The 18,670-nt window shown below is 42.4% G+C and overlaps 2 protein-coding genes across 3 annotated transcripts; both read right to left on the reverse strand.

The window, feature by feature from the left end:
- Positions 1-6,716: 6,716 nt before the first annotated feature.
- On the reverse strand, positions 6,717-11,512 carry LOC112570673 (mannan endo-1,4-beta-mannosidase-like). The gene is made up of 8 exons (XM_025249230.1): positions 11,407-11,512; positions 10,822-10,873; positions 9,892-10,077; positions 9,424-9,607; positions 8,355-8,597; positions 7,740-7,899; positions 7,467-7,538; positions 6,717-7,089 (listed from the first exon to the last, which is right to left on the reverse strand). Exons 1-8 carry the CDS (start codon positions 11,455-11,457, stop codon positions 6,847-6,849), a joined length of 1,191 nt encoding a protein of 396 aa, XP_025105015.1. The 5' UTR covers positions 11,458-11,512; the 3' UTR covers positions 6,717-6,846.
- A 2,949-nt stretch (positions 11,513-14,461) lies between these two features.
- LOC112570674 (mannan endo-1,4-beta-mannosidase-like) lies at positions 14,462-18,623 on the reverse strand. 2 transcript variants are annotated; one of them, XM_025249231.1, is made up of 8 exons: positions 18,468-18,623; positions 17,821-17,872; positions 17,106-17,288; positions 16,774-16,957; positions 16,256-16,498; positions 15,624-15,777; positions 15,258-15,329; positions 14,462-14,856 (listed from the first exon to the last, which is right to left on the reverse strand). In XM_025249231.1, exons 2-8 carry the CDS (start codon positions 17,870-17,872, stop codon positions 14,599-14,601), a joined length of 1,146 nt encoding a protein of 381 aa, XP_025105016.1. In that variant the 5' UTR covers positions 18,468-18,623; the 3' UTR covers positions 14,462-14,598. The 2 variants fall into 2 exon arrangements, with proteins under 2 accessions (XP_025105016.1, XP_025105017.1); XM_025249232.1 differs by lacking the exon at positions 18,468-18,623 and adding an exon at positions 18,247-18,267.
- Between the last annotated feature and the right edge of the window lie 47 nt (positions 18,624-18,670).

Raw genomic sequence — 18,670 nt, forward strand, 5'->3', positions numbered from 1 at the left:
CCCATCCTATGACTATGGTGAATGTGAGAGATATCCAGTATATAGCAATGTATTCATGGGTATGGCCTGGCAAAGCTTGTAAAATGTTGTTTGATTTGCACTATGACAATTAGGTGAGATGGTTAATAATGAACTGATTTTGTGGATTGTCTTTGTACTGGAAAATCATTGGGTTCAAAATGTCAAGGTTGGGGTTTTTTTTTTTGTTTTTTTTGTTTGGTTGAAAGTTTTGAAATTCAGGTTGATGGATTTTTTTCTCCATACTGGCCGAGTAAACATACTACTTGAAAGTTTCCTCAGGTCAGCAGGCCATTATCCCTAAATATAAAATCCCTTGGTCTGGCTTATGTAACAGACTCCTTATCATGTCACGAACAACTCCACACAGTATTGCAGAGTCATATATGAGCACAGAGGCATGAGTCGCAAGTAGTAGCATGGACAGAGTAGGGCAATGAGTAGTATGACGAGAGTAGGACCGAGACATAGTGCAATGTAGTAGTGCACTGACAGAGAACCCTAGTAGTCACTGACATAGTCCAGATGTCTGCGCAAGTCGTCCTGAAGTAGAAGTCTACACCAGTAGTCTCCTCAGTAGTTAGCAGTAGTCACACAGTCAGACAGAGTAGACATGAAGCCACATAGTATCACTGACACAAGTCCTGTGATAGACAATAAGTGAGTCACTGACAAGCTAAATAATGAAGTAGTAGTGAGTAGACGAGTCACTGACAAGTGAGTAAGACAGAGTAGACAAGTGAAGTAGTGTAACAGAGTAGACCCTGAATGAATAATATCATGACAGAGGTAGACAATGAAGTAATGAAGTATGACAGTGTGTCACTGACATTGAAGTTAAGTATATACTGACTGTTTAGTCACTGACAGTAAGTAGACAACGACGAAGAAGTAGAACAATTAGTACTGACAGAGTCGACAATGAAGTAGTAGTCATGACAGCTAGGTTAGATAATGAAGTAGTAGTACTGACAGCTAAGACAAGGAAGTAGTCATGACAGCTAAACTAATGAAGTAGTATCTTCACTGACAGAGTAGACAATGAAGTAGTAGTCACTGACAGCTAAAATGAAGTAGTAGTCCTGACAGAGTAGACAATGAAAGTAGTCACTGACAGAGTAGACAGTCATGACAGCTAAATAAGAAGTAGTAGTCACTGACAGAGTACAATGAAGTAGTAGTCACTGTCAGAGTAGACAATGAAGTAGTAGTCACTGACAGATGCCGAATGTAGAGTCCAGTAGTTTACAGCTAGACAAGTCAAGACAGAGTATAGTCACTGACAGATAAATAATGACAGTAGTAGTCACTGACAGAGTAGACAATGAAGTATAGTCACTGACAGCTATAAATGAAGTAGTAGTCTGACAGAGTAACAATGAAGTAGTAGTTCTGACAGAGTAGACAATGAAGTAGTAGTCACTGACAGCTAAATAATGAAAGTAGTAGTCACTGACAGAGTAGACAATGAAGTAGTAGTTCACTGACAGAGTAGACAATGAAGTAGTAGATCAGAGTACAAGAGTGACAGCTGACAATAGACAATGAAGTAGTAGTCACTGACAGAGTAGACAATGAGTAGTAGTCACTGACAGTCAGTGGACAGAAGTAGTAGTAGTCATGACAGCTAAAGATAATGAAGTAGTAGTCATCACTGACAGAGTAGACAATGAAGTAGTAGTCACTGACACTAAATAATGAAGTAGTATAGTTAGTGACAGAGTAGAAGTATTAGTACTGAAGTAGTCACTGACAGCTAAATAATGAAGTAGTAGTTCACACTGACAGAGTAGACACCGAGTAGACAAGGAATAGTCACTGAGTACACTGACAGAGTAGACAATGAAGTAGTAGTCACTGACAGAGTAGACAATGAAAGTAGTAGTCACTGACAGCTAAATAATGAAGTAGTAGTCACTGACAGAAAGTAAAAATGAAGTAGTAGTCACTGACAGAGTAGACAATGAAGTAGTAGTCACTGACAGCTACAATAATGAAGTAGTAGTGACTGACAGAGTAGACAATACAGTAAAGTATTACTGACAAGAGTAGACAATGAAGTAGTAGTCACTGACAGCTAGCTAATAATGAAGTAGTAGTCACTGACAGTAGACAATGAAGTAGTAGTTAGACTACTGACAGAGTAGACAAGTAGGTAGTCACTGACAGTAGAGCAAATAATGAAAAGTAGTAGTCCTGACAGACTGGAGTAGTAGTACAGAGTAACAATGAAGTAAGTAGTAGCACTGACAGAGTAGACAATGAATAGTCAACTGAACGGAATTGAAGTAGTAGCTGACAGAGTAGACAATGAAGTAGTAGTCACTGACAGAGTAGACAATGAGTAGTGACAGAGTAGACAATGAAGTAGTAGTCACTGACAGCTAAATAATGAAGTAGTAGTCACTGACAGAGTAGACAATGAAGTAGTAGTCACTGACAGAGTAGACAATGAAGTAGTAGTCACTGCAGCAAAGTGAAAATAATGAAGTAGTAGTCACTGACAGAGTAGACAATGAAAGTAGTAGTTACTGGACAGAGTAACAAGCAATGAAGTAGTTAGTCACTGACAGCTAAACAATGAAGTAGTAGTCACTGACAGAGTAGACAATGAAGTAGTAGTACTGACAGAGTAGTTAAAGTAGAGCTTAAAATGAAGTATAGACAATGAGTAGTTAGTCATGACAGAGTAGACATGAAGTAGAGCTAAATAGTGAGAGTAGTAGTGACAGTGACAGAGTAGGCAGAAGAAGTAGTCACTGAGCTAATAAATGAAGTAGTAGTGAGACAGAGTAGACAGAGCTAGATTAGTAGTCACTGACAGCACTGAAGTAGTAGTGTCGTCCACTGACAGAGTAGCAGTAGTAGTCACTGACAGAGTAGACAATGAAGTAGTAGTCACTGACAGCTAAATAATGAAGTAGTAGTCACTGACAGAGTAGACAATGAAGTAGTAGTTACTGACAGAGTAGACAATGAAGTAGTAGTCACTGACAGCTAAATAATGAAGTAGTAGTCAGTGACAGAGTAGACAATGAAGTAGTCTACGACAGAGTAACAAGAATAGTCATGACAGCTAAAATAAGAAGTGTAAGTCACTGACAGAGTAGACACATGACTAGTCACTGACAGCTAAATAATGAAAGTAGTAGTCACTGACAAAGAGACAATGAAGTAGTAGTCACTGACACTAAATAATGAGTAGTAGTCACTACAGAGTAGACAATGAAGTAGTAGTAGACAATGAATGAAGTAGTCACTGACAGAGCTAGGTAATGAAGTAGTAGTTACTGACAGAGTAGACAAGTAGTAGTCACTGACAGCTAAATAATGAAGTAGTAGTCACTGACAGAGTAGACAATGAAGTAGTAGTCACTGACAGAGTAGACAATGAAGTAGTAGTCACTGACAGCTAAATAATGAAGTAGTAGTCACTGACAGAGTAGACAATGAAGTAGTAGTCACTGACAGCTAAATAATGAAGTAGTAGTCACTGACAGAGTAGACAATGAAGTAGTAGTCACTGACAGCTAAATAGACAATGAAGTAGTAGTCACTGACAGAGTAGACAATGAAGTAGTAGTCACTGACAGAGTAGACAATGAAGTAGTAGTCACTGACAGCTAAATAATGAAGTAGTAGTCACTGACAGAGTAGACAATGAAGTAGTAGTTAGTGACAGAGTAGACAAGAGTAGTAGTCACTGACAGCTAAATAATGAAGTAGTAGTCATGACAGAGTAGACAATTAAGTAGTTACTGACAGAGTAGACAAGGAATAGACTGTCACAGCTAAATAATGAAGTAGTAGTCACTGACAGAGTAGGAAGTAGTAGTGACGAGCTAAATAATGAAGTAGTAGTGACAATGATTATAGTACTGACGTGACACTAATAATGAAGTAGTAGTCACTGACAGTAGTGACAATGAAGTAGTAGTACTGACAGAGTAATGAAGTAGTCACTGACACTGACAATGAAGTGAAGTAGACACTAAAATGAAGTAGTAGATGACAGAGACAATGAAGTAGTAGTCACTGACAGAGTAGACAATGAAGTAGTAGTCATGACAGATAGTAGTAGTTCCTGACAGAGTAGACAATGAAGTAGTAGTTACTGACAGAGTAGACAATGAAGTAGTAGTTACTGACAGAATAGACAATGAATAGTCACTGACAAAGAAAGACTTGTGTAGTGTTGACCGAGTTGTTTGCAAGTTTAAAAGCTTTGTTGTTTATTATCCTACAAACAACTCTGACCAATATTGTGCCAGAGAAGAAATGTACTTTAATTTGGGCGGATGGGTTGTCTTTGCATGTATGTTGGTGTTGGTGTGCGTGCGTGCGTGTTATCTCCCGGGTTATTGTCTTTTTTATCTTAAGGCAAGTGCTTGGTGGGTAGAATCCTTTCCTTGGCTGCCAAAACTTGCCCCCGAGAGTGTTTGAAGGTTGCGGAGATAAGAGACACAGGTCTCAGGGACATGTCCACTTTACCCCATATCTTGGTTTTGTACAGAAATAAATTCCTGTACTTTATGATGGCAATGACCACCAACACAGCTGTAGGCACGCTGGCCTGCAATGCTCCGGAACAGGGCCGTGCTTAGGGGCAGGCGGACGAGGCATCTGCCTAGGGCCCCGCGCTTCAAGGGGCCCCGCGCTTTTGATTGACGAACGTTACAAATAAATTAATCGTAGGCTTATGTTGTAATGTGTATGCAGCGTGCTGTCAATGATAAAAGACGAGATATCCCTGAGGAAAAAAGTGACTTTAGATCCCAACTAAAACCGTGTGATCGTGGCGTGAGGGCCCCGCACATGCCCTTTGCCTCGGGCCCCGCGGGGGCTAAGAACGGGCCTGCTCCGGAATGTACCTTTAGCAGACAAATGGTATTCACAGAAAAACTGCTTTGATTGGTCTACACTCGAGCAACATATATCTATGAATTGCGCCTTTTTACAGAGGTGAAAGGTCAGTCAATGATGTGACAAGATGGGGATTGTATGACACTGACCGATATTTCACCTGTTTGAGGAAGGGGCAGGTATTTTGTATTCCCTCTTTGACATCTCTCTGCTTTCTCACTATTTAGTTAAACTTTTTTATCTTCTAAAGGTCTGCGCTTCTCAAGAAGAAAACTTTTTATTTTATTTCAAGTGTTGGTAGTGGTTATGCTTTCGTGTACAGCTGTTTACTTGAGGCTAGGACAAGTGTGAAAGGTCACCCACAATATCAATTTAAACTATTGTAAAACACAAACAGGTACACCTGTGACTGTCAGTCATGTAAACACAAACAGGTACACCTGTGACTGTCGGTCATGTAAAACACAGTCACACCTAGTGGCTGTCAGTCATGTATGACATGTCAGACTCAAGACATGATTGTCACTCACTAACAGTCTGTGTGCCAGCCCCAGACTCCAGACACCCGCATACCCGTGGGTGTACACGGACTGGAACATCCGCACAACCTGACAAATAATAAATTAGAGGTTGCAAGGTCGACTGACTGGAAATATTTGTTTTTAATTTTAGCCTGCCTTCTATCTTTTGAGGGCAGAACTCGTCCAGTTTTTCGTTCAGGATCGTAATTTGACTGGGATCATGAGCGAACAGAGGTACAACAAACAGCTTGTGTGAATCATCGTCCACATGGACCTCATCTGGAAATTTATTTTTGGCGCTGCAGGCTCCAGTGGAAGTGAAGAGGATTAACGAACTCTAAAAGTAAGTAGACTGATTCACATAGCTATGGTTTGTTGAAATAGTCACTATGCTCACATTTTTCTCTTGCGTAGTTTTCTCATGATGTAAAAGTCTCTTTGCTTGTTTGTTATCCGTCCACCCAGCCAGCCAGCTATAGGTAGCTCTCTTACCTACTTTAAAAATAAATTAACCTTGCCAGCCAATCCATTCATCCAGCCTTGTGTAGTTCCCTGTGACAGCTAGAGCAATTAATGTTGTGTGTTCAAAACTAATAAAGAAGCAAAGTTGATAATGTTGCGGTGTGAAATTCCGAAAAACTCAAATAATGATAATAATTCAGAGCCACGATTGTGAGGAACAGAACTGGTGATTGCAGCATTTGCAAGAAATCGTGTGAAGAGCTAAACTTAAAATAACCGCAAGCTTACTGAATTATTAGGAACCAGTGTTTTATTGTGAAGTGGCGAGGGTGGGGTGGGTGGCCAGCAGCGAGTGGCGCTGGAGGTAGCGCAAGGATGAGGAGGACGCGAGGGGTCAACACGGGGCGTGACCTGTGACCTGTACCCCGAAAGACGAAGGAAGAAACTGTAGCCACTCAACCTGATCTGTTTATTGTGTGTATGTGAAAATCTCTAAATGCACTTGAGCTCTCGTATACTCTTGGCTGTCAAGAAAGCAAGAAAAGTAGAAACACCTTAGTGACAGTGTGTCGTGTGCATAAGCAATGAGGTGCGTGCGCGTGTGTGTGTGTGTGTGTGGTGACAGATTGCTAGCTTCAATATTTACAAACTATCCTGTTAGGTATTTGATAGTTACAAGTATCTGCCAGCGTTTTTATTTTTTATATTTGCATGCACTAGCAATAAACTTGTGCACAGACGTCCAGTTCTATCCTCCACAAAATTTAATATTTTAAAAACTAATACCAAAATCTACATTTCAAACAGCAACATCAGACACTAAAAACAAAATGTCAGATTAAAACGCGTGAGCTCACAGCCTGTAACTGTTTATTGGACATGATAAGTGTAAAAAGTATTTTCACAAAACACAAACAGGTGTCGAGGGGCTGTTAGTCGTGTACAACATGGCTGGAGGTTCATCCACACGTGACGTCACTCACTAACAGTTGGAGGGGTTGACGGTGACGCCGCTCTTGCCGCGCAGCGCCGCGATGCCGCGCATCTGGGTGTCGGTGGAGTCGGTGTCGCTGCCGTCGGCCTGCGCGTGCCAGCTCCACGCACCCGCGTACCCGTGATCGTACACGTAGTGGAACATCTGCTCGATGGTCATACCCTCACCGTGCACTGAGTTGAACTCGGCCACCACCAGCGGCTTGTCAAAGTGGTAGTCGGCGAAACTATGCTGGACATGGACATCACGACCTTTCTCATATGTGATGTGCAAAGAGGCCATGATTCTGCCCCACGACCTGACAGTTCACGACCTCACATCAGTACCTAACATTATTAGCACGAGCTCTCGCATTTTCTGAGGTTTTCAATGGCATTACACTTTAGGTCAATGGAAAACTGCTTCCTCCCCCAAAATTAATGTCAAATAATAACATCTCTGTTTAAAAAAAAAAACAACCTCATTTAGCGCTGCGTTCTATCAATCTGTCAGCAGCTTTAAGCTTTTTATCATTTTTGATATGGATAACAACCCCCACCAACATCCTGACAGCTTTATCTTTTATTTCTGTCAACATTTGCGAAGTATGGAAGCACAAAATGTCTTACTTTAAAGGGAGAATCCTGGGAGAAGTGGCCTTGCCAGTCATACGTGTGTGTGGAATAGAAAGTCAATGTTCCCTGTGAGAAAAAATTGAAATATAAATGCAAATGATTTGTAGTTTTCTCCAACATTTTAACTAATGTCAACTAATGCCTAACATGTTACAGAAGTGCAGACGTCCAGTACTTCATTGTTTAGACACAGGGGAGAGTACCAGCCTGCACTCTGGCACAGCAAGCAGAAGTACCTGGATGTTTGGAGGCTCAGAAAGCACATACCAAAGACTCTTGTCCGGCCTTCACGAGGCAGGTGTCACTGTACAGGTTCCTGTCGTTCCACTGTGTTTGGTCCACCTGGGCTCGCTGAGCAGACGAGCCGGCAGTCACCAGAGCCGTGGAGTCGGCATGGCGGATGGCAGCCACCTGTCTGTTGATGAACCTGCAACATGTCACAGACAAACCTTTCAAACACCACACAAGGAACCACACAAGGTTTGACCGTTGTGTTTGAGAGAGAACAAATTGTTTACAATGACAACTATAAACTGTGAACAAAACCTTTGTCCCAGGATGCAGCAGCGATGGTCATTTATGAAGAACTCTGTGAGTCTTTGTATTCTTCGTTGTTTGCCATCTTTATAGCTGTGTCGTAGTTCATCGCAGTCAGCTTGTCCGTTAGCCGGATTATTGCTTATAGATGCTGACTTTATTGTAATAAAATATTATTATTAAAATGAAAAAGTGTAGATTTTAAATACAGAAAACGCGCAAAACATAAAATCTCTCATTTGACATTACTAAAGGAATATACCTATCTGAGCTTTTGAACTCTGAAGCTTCATCCCTTGTCATCACCCACATCCACTTGAATAGGTTGACAACTGTTTTGCTCACCTGAGAAACTGCTCCGCGGTGTACAGGTTGCCCGCCCACCCAACACCGGAGTTGACGAGGAAGGTGGTGTCAAAACACGGCTCCGAGTTGTGTACCCCGGGGGTCAGCTCCCCCTCCATCTCGTTAATGATGTCCCAGCCACCCAGGGCAGGGTGGTCCTTGACGGCCTTCACCCAGGGTGTCAGGGCATTGTCGAGGTAGGACTTGAGCTTGCTCATGTCTGTGATCAGTCCATTGAGGTTGCTTGAAAACAAAAATCAAACCGTTATTGACTCGTACCCCTTAGGTGTGTTCGAGCAAGTGTTAATGTGTTTTGGTGTACCTAATTCTAGCGCCTCCCACCCCATCACCACCACTTTATTTTATTCAAAATTAAACGAAAACGGCAACTTTGATAAAACCCACAAAAACACAGGAGGGTACCATTGACCTAAACTTGCATTGGTTGCAATGGCCCCGAAGCAACTCGTTAATTATAAAATTAAAATATCATTTAGAATGGTGGTGTACTCAGCTAGTCAAGACAACTTCGGCGATGTAGTGAATTTGAGAAGTAGGGCGTGTGATCCTCTGAAAGTGTTGTATTACATCATAAAAGATTTTTACTAAAGGCAGAGGCATGAAGCTGATATTGTCTTTGTACCAGAGGCACAGGGTCCAGGGGAACGAGGTCGTCTTCTACCCTCGATGTTTAGTAATGAGTTTCTCATACAGACACAAGCCTGCAATGTGCTCTTAGCTTTGAGAGATGCATTAGAGCAGATAACTTATAGTTCACTTTAGGAATTGCAGGCTGATTTTTGCGTTTAAGCAAATGATGTGCAGAGACAGAGATGCACACAAGTATCTTTATGTACACCCGCTCATACATCATTCGCTGATGTCTTAAATTAAACGTGTCAACAGAGGAGCTGCAAGAATAAACAAGCTTTTTGGGGAAATATAACCCGTAAAGTCATCTCTTTCTTCATTCTCTCGCTTGCTTGCTCTGTGTGAGTGTGTACACGTGTATGTTTGTGTGTGGGTGTGTTTCTATGACAAGTTCAAGCCGGGTGCATGTCAGTCATACTCGTGATTCTGCTTGACAGCGGCGTTCCACAGGCAGGGGAAGATGAAGATGTTTCTCTGCTTGGCGTCGTCCAGGTATTGGATGAAGTCCTTGAGGAAGGATCCATCGCCACTGTCCAGCCCAGTCACATAACCACTGCTGTTGAACTTTGGAGACGTGGCGCCCTCTATATGCACCCAGGTTCCTGTTGAAGACCACAGTACAACATCTCCATCCCATTAAATCGTTTACTCGTTTGTTCGTTTGTTTGTTCGTTTTAGGGAAGTGTTCTTCATTATTAGCGATTTAGTTATTAATTACAAGCTTAAGTGAAGACAGGTGTAAATGTCTGTACTGTTCCAAAAGTATGATCAATAGCGTTTTAAAATAAATTTTAATGTGGGCCGCAGTTTTAAATTTATTGATTTTTTCGAGATTACATGTATTTTTATTGTTGGATTTCTTAGAAATGTTTTTTTGCGGGCTTACTCATAGAATTGCCTCCTGCTTCCTTGACCTTGTCCATGAGATAGATGTAACGGTCACGGCGGTACTGGTACTGGTTGTTGCCGAAATCGTACCCGTACGCCACCCAGGCGGTGTTGGCACCCGACAGAAAGACTTTGTGGCCATGGCTGTCAACGATGTTGGTTCCCTGCCTTCTCAGGCAGCCACCTAAACATAACAGAAGTTGCCTCAGACTCAGGTACCTTGGATGTGGAGCAGATAACCAGCCGCTCCCTTTGTCCAGTGTAGGCAAGATTGAAGAGAAAAAGGGGCGTGGTCAGCAAGGGGCGTGATAAGTGAAGGGCGTGGTAGATTACGAGAGGGGCGTGGTCAGCAAGGGGCGTGATAAGTGAAGGGCGTGGTAGATTACGAGAGGGGCGTGGTATGCGTAGTGAGAGTCAGACACTAATATCTGCGATAGTGAATGACTCAGCCGATGATTCTACCTGTCTACCAACCAAATAACACAATCAACCAAAACCAACCAACAAACAAACTCAGTCTCTTTCTTATCACCCACGGTGTCACACAGCCTGTTACCTCTTTCTTGTCGTCATGGCAGCCATGACCTCTTCTTACCTACAGCGTGTATGTGTGTTTGTGTGTTTGTGTGTGTGTGTGTGTGTGTGTGTGTGTGTGTGTGTGTGTGTGTGTGTGTGTGTTTGTGTGTATGTGTGTGTTAGAGAGGTAGGCTAGGTGTGTATGTGTGAACGTGTTTGAGTGTGGATATGGACTTGAAGGTCTGCAAAGCTTTACACCTAATGTCCATCCAGTGGACATTTCTGTCTGTTCTCTTATTTCAGTTTTCTTTGTCTGGTAAACAGAAGTAGCAATGTTAAATTTAGAGAACTCAATCATCCGTAGCTGGGGCTAACAGGTGAAAAGCAAATAAATTCAAAAGCTAGGACTCACCCAGAACCACGCCTAAGAGAGACACCAACACCAAGACAGATGACTGCAGCATCTGCAAGAAATCATGTTTGTGTTTAGAGCTGACACCTGAGACCAGAATGTCGTGGTTTGATGACTTTTAGAGAACAGACAAGATAAACTATACATTGATAGTAGGTATCTTTTGTACTCTGAGTGTACAAGTCCACTGACATCAGGTCGACGTCTTGAAAGCAGCCAAGAGAAGACAATTAATTGTGATTCACTTCTGAAATTTACATTTATAATCCTTACAACATTTACTTGTTTCTGTCTATTCAGTCTGTCAAGTGCTTGTTTCTGGCACAGTCTGTTAGTCTTCTGTTTATTTTGTGGATCGTCCTCCTGTCTAAGTCCATGTGTAAAAATCGGTGTTGACTGGTGTATAGGCAAGTCTTCAGTCCAGTCTCCTCCTCAGATACCAACCCTAGGAGTTGGGGTCAAGCTAAAATCAAATATTAACATAACCACTGTCGGTTACCGAGCATGTGTCAAAATATAAAAGACTTTGGTTAACATGATGCTGTGGGGGTCTCAGCCACCACATAAACAAGTATTTATACCCACCTTAATATTTGTCAGCGACACCTTCTGGTGTCCTGTCGGTATGGCGGACATTTATATACAAACTCGCAAACACTCCCTCAGGGCTGCTGAGATAAAGAAGCACAGCCTCTAGTTTCTGCCCTCGTCTGCCCAATCTCACCAAAGTAGATCAGATATTTCAGGGTTGTTTGGCTGGAAACAATTGTTTTTAAATTTAGCGACCATCCTATCTGTTAAGGGCATAACTAGTCCAGCCTTTTGTGTAAAATCTTAATTTCACGAGGATCGTGAACGAGGCAAAAGTACAAGAGATATTTGTGTGAGTCATCATCCTCCCATCCATTACTTTCTGTTCATGACTAAGCATTCATAGCATTATAGTGTTTGTTTCGGTTTTTGTTTGGGATGTTATGAGATGAATTTCATTATGTCTTTATGTTCTCACCCATTTCTAGCTTCTAATCGCAATGCTGTTGTATGCATCAATACATTTATTTTAACGTTTAATCAGTAATCAATTAACCAGTATTAGGTCTGACAATAGACAGCTAGGTTAATAATAATAAATGCGAAATTTGTAAAGCGCGTACTCACACTCCTAAGGAGCATGCTCTTAGCGCTTAAGAACAAGAACGAAACATGGACAGCATACGAGGGACAGGAACACAAACAAACAATAAATGAGATATAGAAGAATAAACAACCGTACTAAACAAAGAATAAAATCAAAGACAGAAAACAAAGAAGAAGCAAATAACAAGACCAAGAGCTGAGAGTAACATGATATTACAAAAGGAAGAGTGTGACAAAGGACTAGCATTATGGGAAAGGTTGTTAGGAGAATGTTTACAGAAGGTGAGTTTTCAGTGAAGGTGTAAAGGATTCAACAGTGGGTAGGTGGCGGGTGTGGACAGGGAGAGAGTTCCATTGTTGAGGTTAGCGGAATTCTGTACTCAGCAATGTGTCTGTCTAAGTAGTCACCAGTGTCCCTTTTATAATTTAGTATGGTGTGCTTTCTTTTCATCCTGTAAATGTCTGTTTGTTTGTTTGTTTGTCATGCTGCATATTGTGTGTCACCTTAGTCTGCAGAATGTTTGTGCGTGTGATAATGTTATTGTGTGATATACATTCTTGCACTGTTTGTCTAACTGCCTTTTGTTTACACTGTACTGGCAACTATCAATGTAACTTGTGTACAAGGTGTATGTGTGCATTGTGTACACAGGGTATTTCTAACTATGCAGAATAGAAATTGTATGTGAAAATGTGAGAATTTATAACTTACATAACTTGCAATATACCCCGTGTACATTTAGTAGCTAGCAATGTTTAAAAAGCTCGAAATGTGCTCTGGATATTAGTACACAACTAGCAATATACTCTGTGTATATTATGCCACAACTAATAACATACTCTCTCTATGTATTTATGATTACACAACTAACAACATACTCTCAACACTTTATCACTATATCCTTATCTGTTCATTATGGTGCACTTTATATCTCTAGCTGTTCCATACGGATCCAACTAGGTGTTCAGTATGTATATATCTACCACTAGCTGCATGTTTTCAGACACAGTGTATTATTAGGTATTCAACATGTGCACAATATCATGTGTTTACTCAGCATGCACAACATAAGTACTTGTCAACATGTGCATCCAGTACCTTCACTATTCGGAAGAAGGGGAGACAAAACTAGTATTGTAGGTAAACATCTGAGATACACTTGAAGAAAATAAATGGATTTTATTCCCAGCCGTCCCTGGAACTGGCTCTGACTCTGTCGGGGGGTAGGTGGGGAGCTGGGGGACCAGATGCCACGAGTCTGCAATGTTTACTCCATGACGTGCTGCTGACTGTCGACCATGGTTGCAGCACTCACTCTCTCTCTCTCCCTCCCTCAGGACATTCTCGTGTTTTTATATTGTCTCACTTCTCTTTTTATCTCGTGTATTTTTTAAGTTGATCATGCAGCTCTACGAATGTTGGTACCGTTAGCAGACGACAGCATCTATTTTTAGTCAGCTCTAGGATTTCGCGACTCACGCCGAGGAGAGCTCTACTCTACACTTGCACACACACTAGCAGACGACATGTCGGGCGAAGATTGAGGGTGGGGCGTGGCACTCGTCAGCCAGTTGTGTGGTCCTGGATTGGGGTATTTCGAAAACAAACACGTAATCTAATTACATTTAATAGGGTGTTCCAATGTTGCGCAAGCATCTGTGGGATTGTCTAGTGTTGTGTACATCTGTGGGATTGTCTAGTGTTGTATATACATCTATAGGATTGTCTAGTGTTGTGTATACATCTGTGGGATTGTCCAATATATTCTGTACAACAAATCACTTACTTTATAAAGAGGTACTCTAAATCTTCTACTCTTGTTACATAACAAGCATCTTAGTTTTTTGCGTTTTATTTCTCTTGAAAAGAGACTTCGTCACCCAACTGCTATCGTCTTGTGATTCAACAAAAAGGGTTTTCAGATAAACAGAGTTGAAGGCCGTTAATTTATTGTATGGAACCACTTCAAATAAAACAGAACGAAGAAGAAAATGATTGATGATTGATCGCTTATTGTTATATCGGTTGTTGATTGATGATTGACGATAGCCACCCTTCATGTTTTTGCCTATCAGACTGCATTCATAGGTTTCTTTCTGTCATTCAGTGTTCATGTGTGCCAAGGTCCCTGTCTGTATCTGCGTGAATGTAGTCTATCAGTATTTTTCTCTGTATAAAGATTAACAGAAGAAGTGAAAGTAGGTCTTTGACCTCCCGCAAGTGGCGGAGTGAGCGCTCAATCACTCTAAGGACTAGTATTTTGTGAGGCTGGTGTTCATCTGTTCGTCTTCGCCTCTTTCCCACCTCTAACCATGTGTAAAAGGCTCAAGGTAAATAAGAACAAAAGCACACACACACACACATATACACACACATATACACACACATAAACTGACTGCGTTTTGTCACCGCTACACACACACTGTCTGTTGTTTCATCTCTAGCAACTAAATGTATCAAAATGCTTCACGGCGATTTTAATTGACAAACAAACTGTAAAGGTCCAGCGTAGAGAGATGTTTATTTCAAGTCAATGTCAAGTTTAGAAATGTTTTCACTAAATGACAACTAAGCACACACGTCACTCAGACTAAACACATCACGTGGTTGTCAGGCTGACCTCCTGACCTGGCTGACACTCAGCCAGAGCCTGACAAGTCGAGGGGGACCACACCCCCAGCTTCGTGTTTTCCGCGCAGCGCCGCGATGCCGCGCATCTGGGTGTCGGTGGGGTCGGTGTCGCCGCCGTCGGCCTGCGCGTGCCAGCTCCACGCACCCGCGTACCCGTGGGTGTACAGGTACTGGAACATCTGCTCGATGGTCATACCCTCGCCGTGCATCGAGTTGAACTCGGCCACCACCAGCGGCTTGTCCAGGCCGTACTCCGAGAAGTTGTGCTGTAACGGCGACGTCAGAGTGTCATAACTGTGACGTCATACTGTGCTGTAATGGTGACGTCAGAGCGTCATAACTATGACGTCACACTGCGCTGTTTCGGTGACGTCAGAGTCATAACTATGACGTCAGAGTGTCATAACTATGACGTCATACTGTGCTGTAATGGGGACGTCAGAGTTAACTATGACGTCAGAGTGTCATAACTATGACGTCGTGCTGTGCTGTGACAATGGCGCCATGTAAACAAAACTGTTGTCATGACGACGGCATGTCCTTTAGAAAGAGTTGATTAAATGTATGACATCCCGGTTACACCTTCAGCCTCGCATTCATTGATTACAAACAAGACGAGAGTTGACGAGAACACAACAATGGCTGACAACAAACATCCGCCACTCACTTTAAATGGAGCGTCGGCGGAGAAGTGCCCTTGCCAGTCATACGAGTGAGTGGAGTAGAAAGTCAGTGTTCCCTGTGGATGTAAACAAAATATTAGTAGGCCAGCCATCGACAGCTGGGGATGAATCAGGGCTTCTGCTAAGGCTAAATTCTTTGGGGTCCCAGGGACCCCTTCTTCAGATTTTTAAGGGGTCCATGTTCTTCGCCCAAATGTGAAGGGGACCCCATTGACGAAAATTGAAGGGGTCCTCCGAACATTTGATGCGTACAGTACGCAATTTTTTGCGTAAGCAGAAGCCCTGGATGAATATTTGTTTTCGGTGATGTTTTCAAACTAAAATCTAATATGAAAAGAGAGCGGAGGTACCTGCGTCTTGCCTCCAGCCTTCACGAGACACTCGTCACTGTAGAGATTCTTGTCGTTCCATTTGTCGGTCTGCGATCTCTGGCTCCAGGAGCCGGCGGTGACCAGAGCCGTGGGATCGGTGCGCCGAATGGCGTCCACCTGCCAGTTGATGAACCTGTTACACAAATCAGTGCTGCGTCACTTTTAATTTGTTGCTCTTAGTATGAAATAAAGTTTAACTTGTAACTTAAAAGTCAATCACAGACCTTTCGTCTTTGGGACGATTTGGTTTTGCGTGGGTCGATTTGGTCTTGGCATGCGTCGAGTACGGCACTTGGTGTGGGCAAGACTATAAGTTGTTGTGGCTTTAGAAATCAGTGTGGTCACTAATCATAAAAATGCTTTTGAGGATCATGGGTCCTAAATCCTTGTAATGCTTTGCGACTTAAATGGTTAACATTCTAACATCTTTCGTAAACTGTTGGTCGACTCTTTGTGTTGAAAAAGACTTTTTAGGGTGAGCGCGGTGCACATTCATGTCCACACACACTTCGCAGACTAACATTTGAACATCCCTTGCAACAACCTTATAGTCTTTAGCTACAGTATGTTTGCTAACTTGGACAGTCTTTAACAACATTTTCTTTGCTCACTTGAGGAACTGCTCCGCGGTGTAAGTCGCACCCGCCCACCCGGCGCCGGAGTTGACGAGGAAGGTGGTGTCAAAGCACGGCTCTGAGTCGTGTACCCCTGGTTTAATCTCTCCTTCCATCTCATTTATGATGTCCCAGCCACCGAGAGCAGGGTGGTCCTTCACGGCCTTCACCCAGGGTATCAAGGCCTTGTCGATATAACACTGCAGTTTGTGACTGTCCGTGATCAGCCCCTGGAGGTTGCTAAACAAGGGACAGGCAGCAAACAACAAACGATTTTACTTCAAAGGGGATGTAATATGACATACCGAAACGCTTCAATAAAAGAATAAATAAAAATGGCACAGCAATGCATGTCGGCCAAAAACACCCGTTTAAACTATAAAAATATCTAACTGGACAAAAAGATCCGTGACTTCGGCAGTTTTGTTTATGGAAACATATCGATGCATTATGGCAACACACACTCACAAACACACACAAAGACACACGCACACACACACACGTGTTAGTCTCACTTATGATTCTGCTTTAGAGCACCGTTCCAGAGGCAGGGAAAGATGAGGATGTTCCTTTCTTTGGCGTCGTCCAGGTATTGGATGAAGTCTTTGACGAAGGATCCATCTCCTTTGTCCAGCCCAGTCACGCAACCATTGCTGTCGAATACTGGAGACGTGGCGCCCTCTATGTGCACCCAGGTTCCTGTTGAACAATGTGAATTGTAAAAATAAAGTACTGTAACTTTAAAAAAACTATTTATTTCTTTGTGTATTTAAAACAAAACCTTATGTTTTAGATGCCCAGACTTCAGAAAGGCGTGAAGGATGATCAGGATAAACAATTTACTTACTCATAGAGTTGCCTCCCGCTTCCTTGACCTTGTCCATGAGGTAGATGTAACGGTCACGACGATACTGGTACTGGTTGTTGCCGAAGTCGTAGCCGTACGCCACCCAGGCGGTGTTGGCTCCTGACAGGAAGATCTTCTGACCATTGTGGATCAGGTTGGTTCCTTGCCTCGTCACATAGCCACCTGTCACACATAGCGACACTGTCACACGTCACGTGCCTTGCATGTGGACCAGATACACCGAGTCTGCCAGCTCACCTGAGTAACAGTAATGTGCGCTGTAACAGGTAAGTGACAGGTAATAGTGCAGGGAGCTGTAGCATTTGTGTCCTACGACTAGGAGGTTGGCAGACTGTGGTAGCCCTGTGGTCTAAGAGGCTGTATGAATAATGAATAACAAAAATGCAGACAAAGGATGGGCAAAGAAGTGATTACATTATCTCAGTGCTGAGCGATCGGCAGTTACAAGAGCTGATGGACCAGTCAGTGAGACCAGCACCATGTTACATCTGTTACAATGTGCCCACCTTCATGTCATCACCTAAACAGGTCAGTTGCTTCTTTAAATCTTGAGAAGCAAACAGATCGTCAAACTCGCTGCCACTGACACAGTTCTCTGTTTATTCTGTTCTATTCCTTGCTCGATCATTCCTGCTCTAACAAATTGAGAAGACATTATCTACGGACGGTGACAAAGACGATGTCAGGGACTTACCTACAGCCAAGCCCGTGAGAAAGAGCAGCACTGTAACAGGTGTCTGCAGCATCTGCAAGACATCGAATGTCATCGTTCACGTCGATGGTTAAGTCTCTTGAGGTCAACATCGTCACACAAACATTAACCCTTCTGTGTGCAGTTTCTCAGTGCAGAAAGGGCAAAGGTGGCAGCCATATTTTTATGATCAGGATCCTATTTCGACTTTTTGCATCAAGCCAAAAATAATATTTTTAAAAAATTATAATTATTTTTCTTTTTTCTGCTCTAATTGAACACGATGAAAATAAAAATAATTGTAGTGCATTCCTTGAGGGATTTGAAGTTAGCTTGAGTGCGAAATTATTTTCAAATTATTGACCTGATTCCGAGATACGTGTTCGGAGAGACCATCTCTGAATAAACTTTTGAAAACCTAATTCTCACCTGTTGTAAGATCAAACAGTCCCACAATCACACATGCTGTTAGGACAATTCCTAACTAGCACGAGCTCACAGCCTGTCACTGACTGAGGCTCTCAATGTCTGGACTTGAAATCTTTTCTATAAACCTCTTAGAAAGTTCACCTTTCATGTTTGACTAGAGTTAATATTTGGCTTGATATGTTTGATATTTCCTGCCATTTAAGTGAAGCGCTTGTACCCACCTTGATGTCCGGTAACTTCTTCGTGTGCTGTTCTGTGAGGTAATGGACTCTTATAAACAACAGGTGAGCGGTCCCTCTGGTCCACTTAGATAAAGAAGCACAGCATCCCTTTTCTCACCTTTGTTTAGACAATCTTCACTCGAGCCCCGAGACGTTCAAGGCTGAGAGTGGCTGAGTGCTTGACTATTGTTTTAAATTCTGTT

This window comes from Pomacea canaliculata, linkage group LG8 (genome assembly GCF_003073045.1).
Source record: "Pomacea canaliculata isolate SZHN2017 linkage group LG8, ASM307304v1, whole genome shotgun sequence".
Classification (NCBI taxonomy): Eukaryota; Metazoa; Mollusca; class Gastropoda; order Architaenioglossa; family Ampullariidae; genus Pomacea; species Pomacea canaliculata.

Coding starts and splice junctions, on each gene's coding strand:
- LOC112570674 (XM_025249231.1), bottom strand. CDS start 17,872: ATGCTGCAGACACCTGTTACAGTGCTGCTCTTTCTCACGGGCTTGGCT. Junction 16,958..17,105: donor AGCGGGAGGCAACTCTATGA/GTAAGTAAATTG, acceptor ATTGTTCAACAG/GAACCTGGGTGCACATAGAG. Junction 15,778..16,255: donor ACCGCGGAGCAGTTCCTCAA/GTGAGCAAAGAA, acceptor TTTGTGTAACAG/GTTCATCAACTGGCAGGTGG.
- LOC112570673 (XM_025249230.1), bottom strand. CDS start 11,457: ATGTCCGCCATACCGACAGGACACCAGAAGGTGTCGCTGACAAATATT. Junction 10,078..10,821: donor TCTCTTAGGCGTGGTTCTGG/GTGAGTCCTAGC, acceptor TGTTATGTTTAG/GTGGCTGCCTGAGAAGGCAG. Junction 7,900..8,354: donor ACCGCGGAGCAGTTTCTCAG/GTGAGCAAAACA, acceptor GACATGTTGCAG/GTTCATCAACAGACAGGTGG.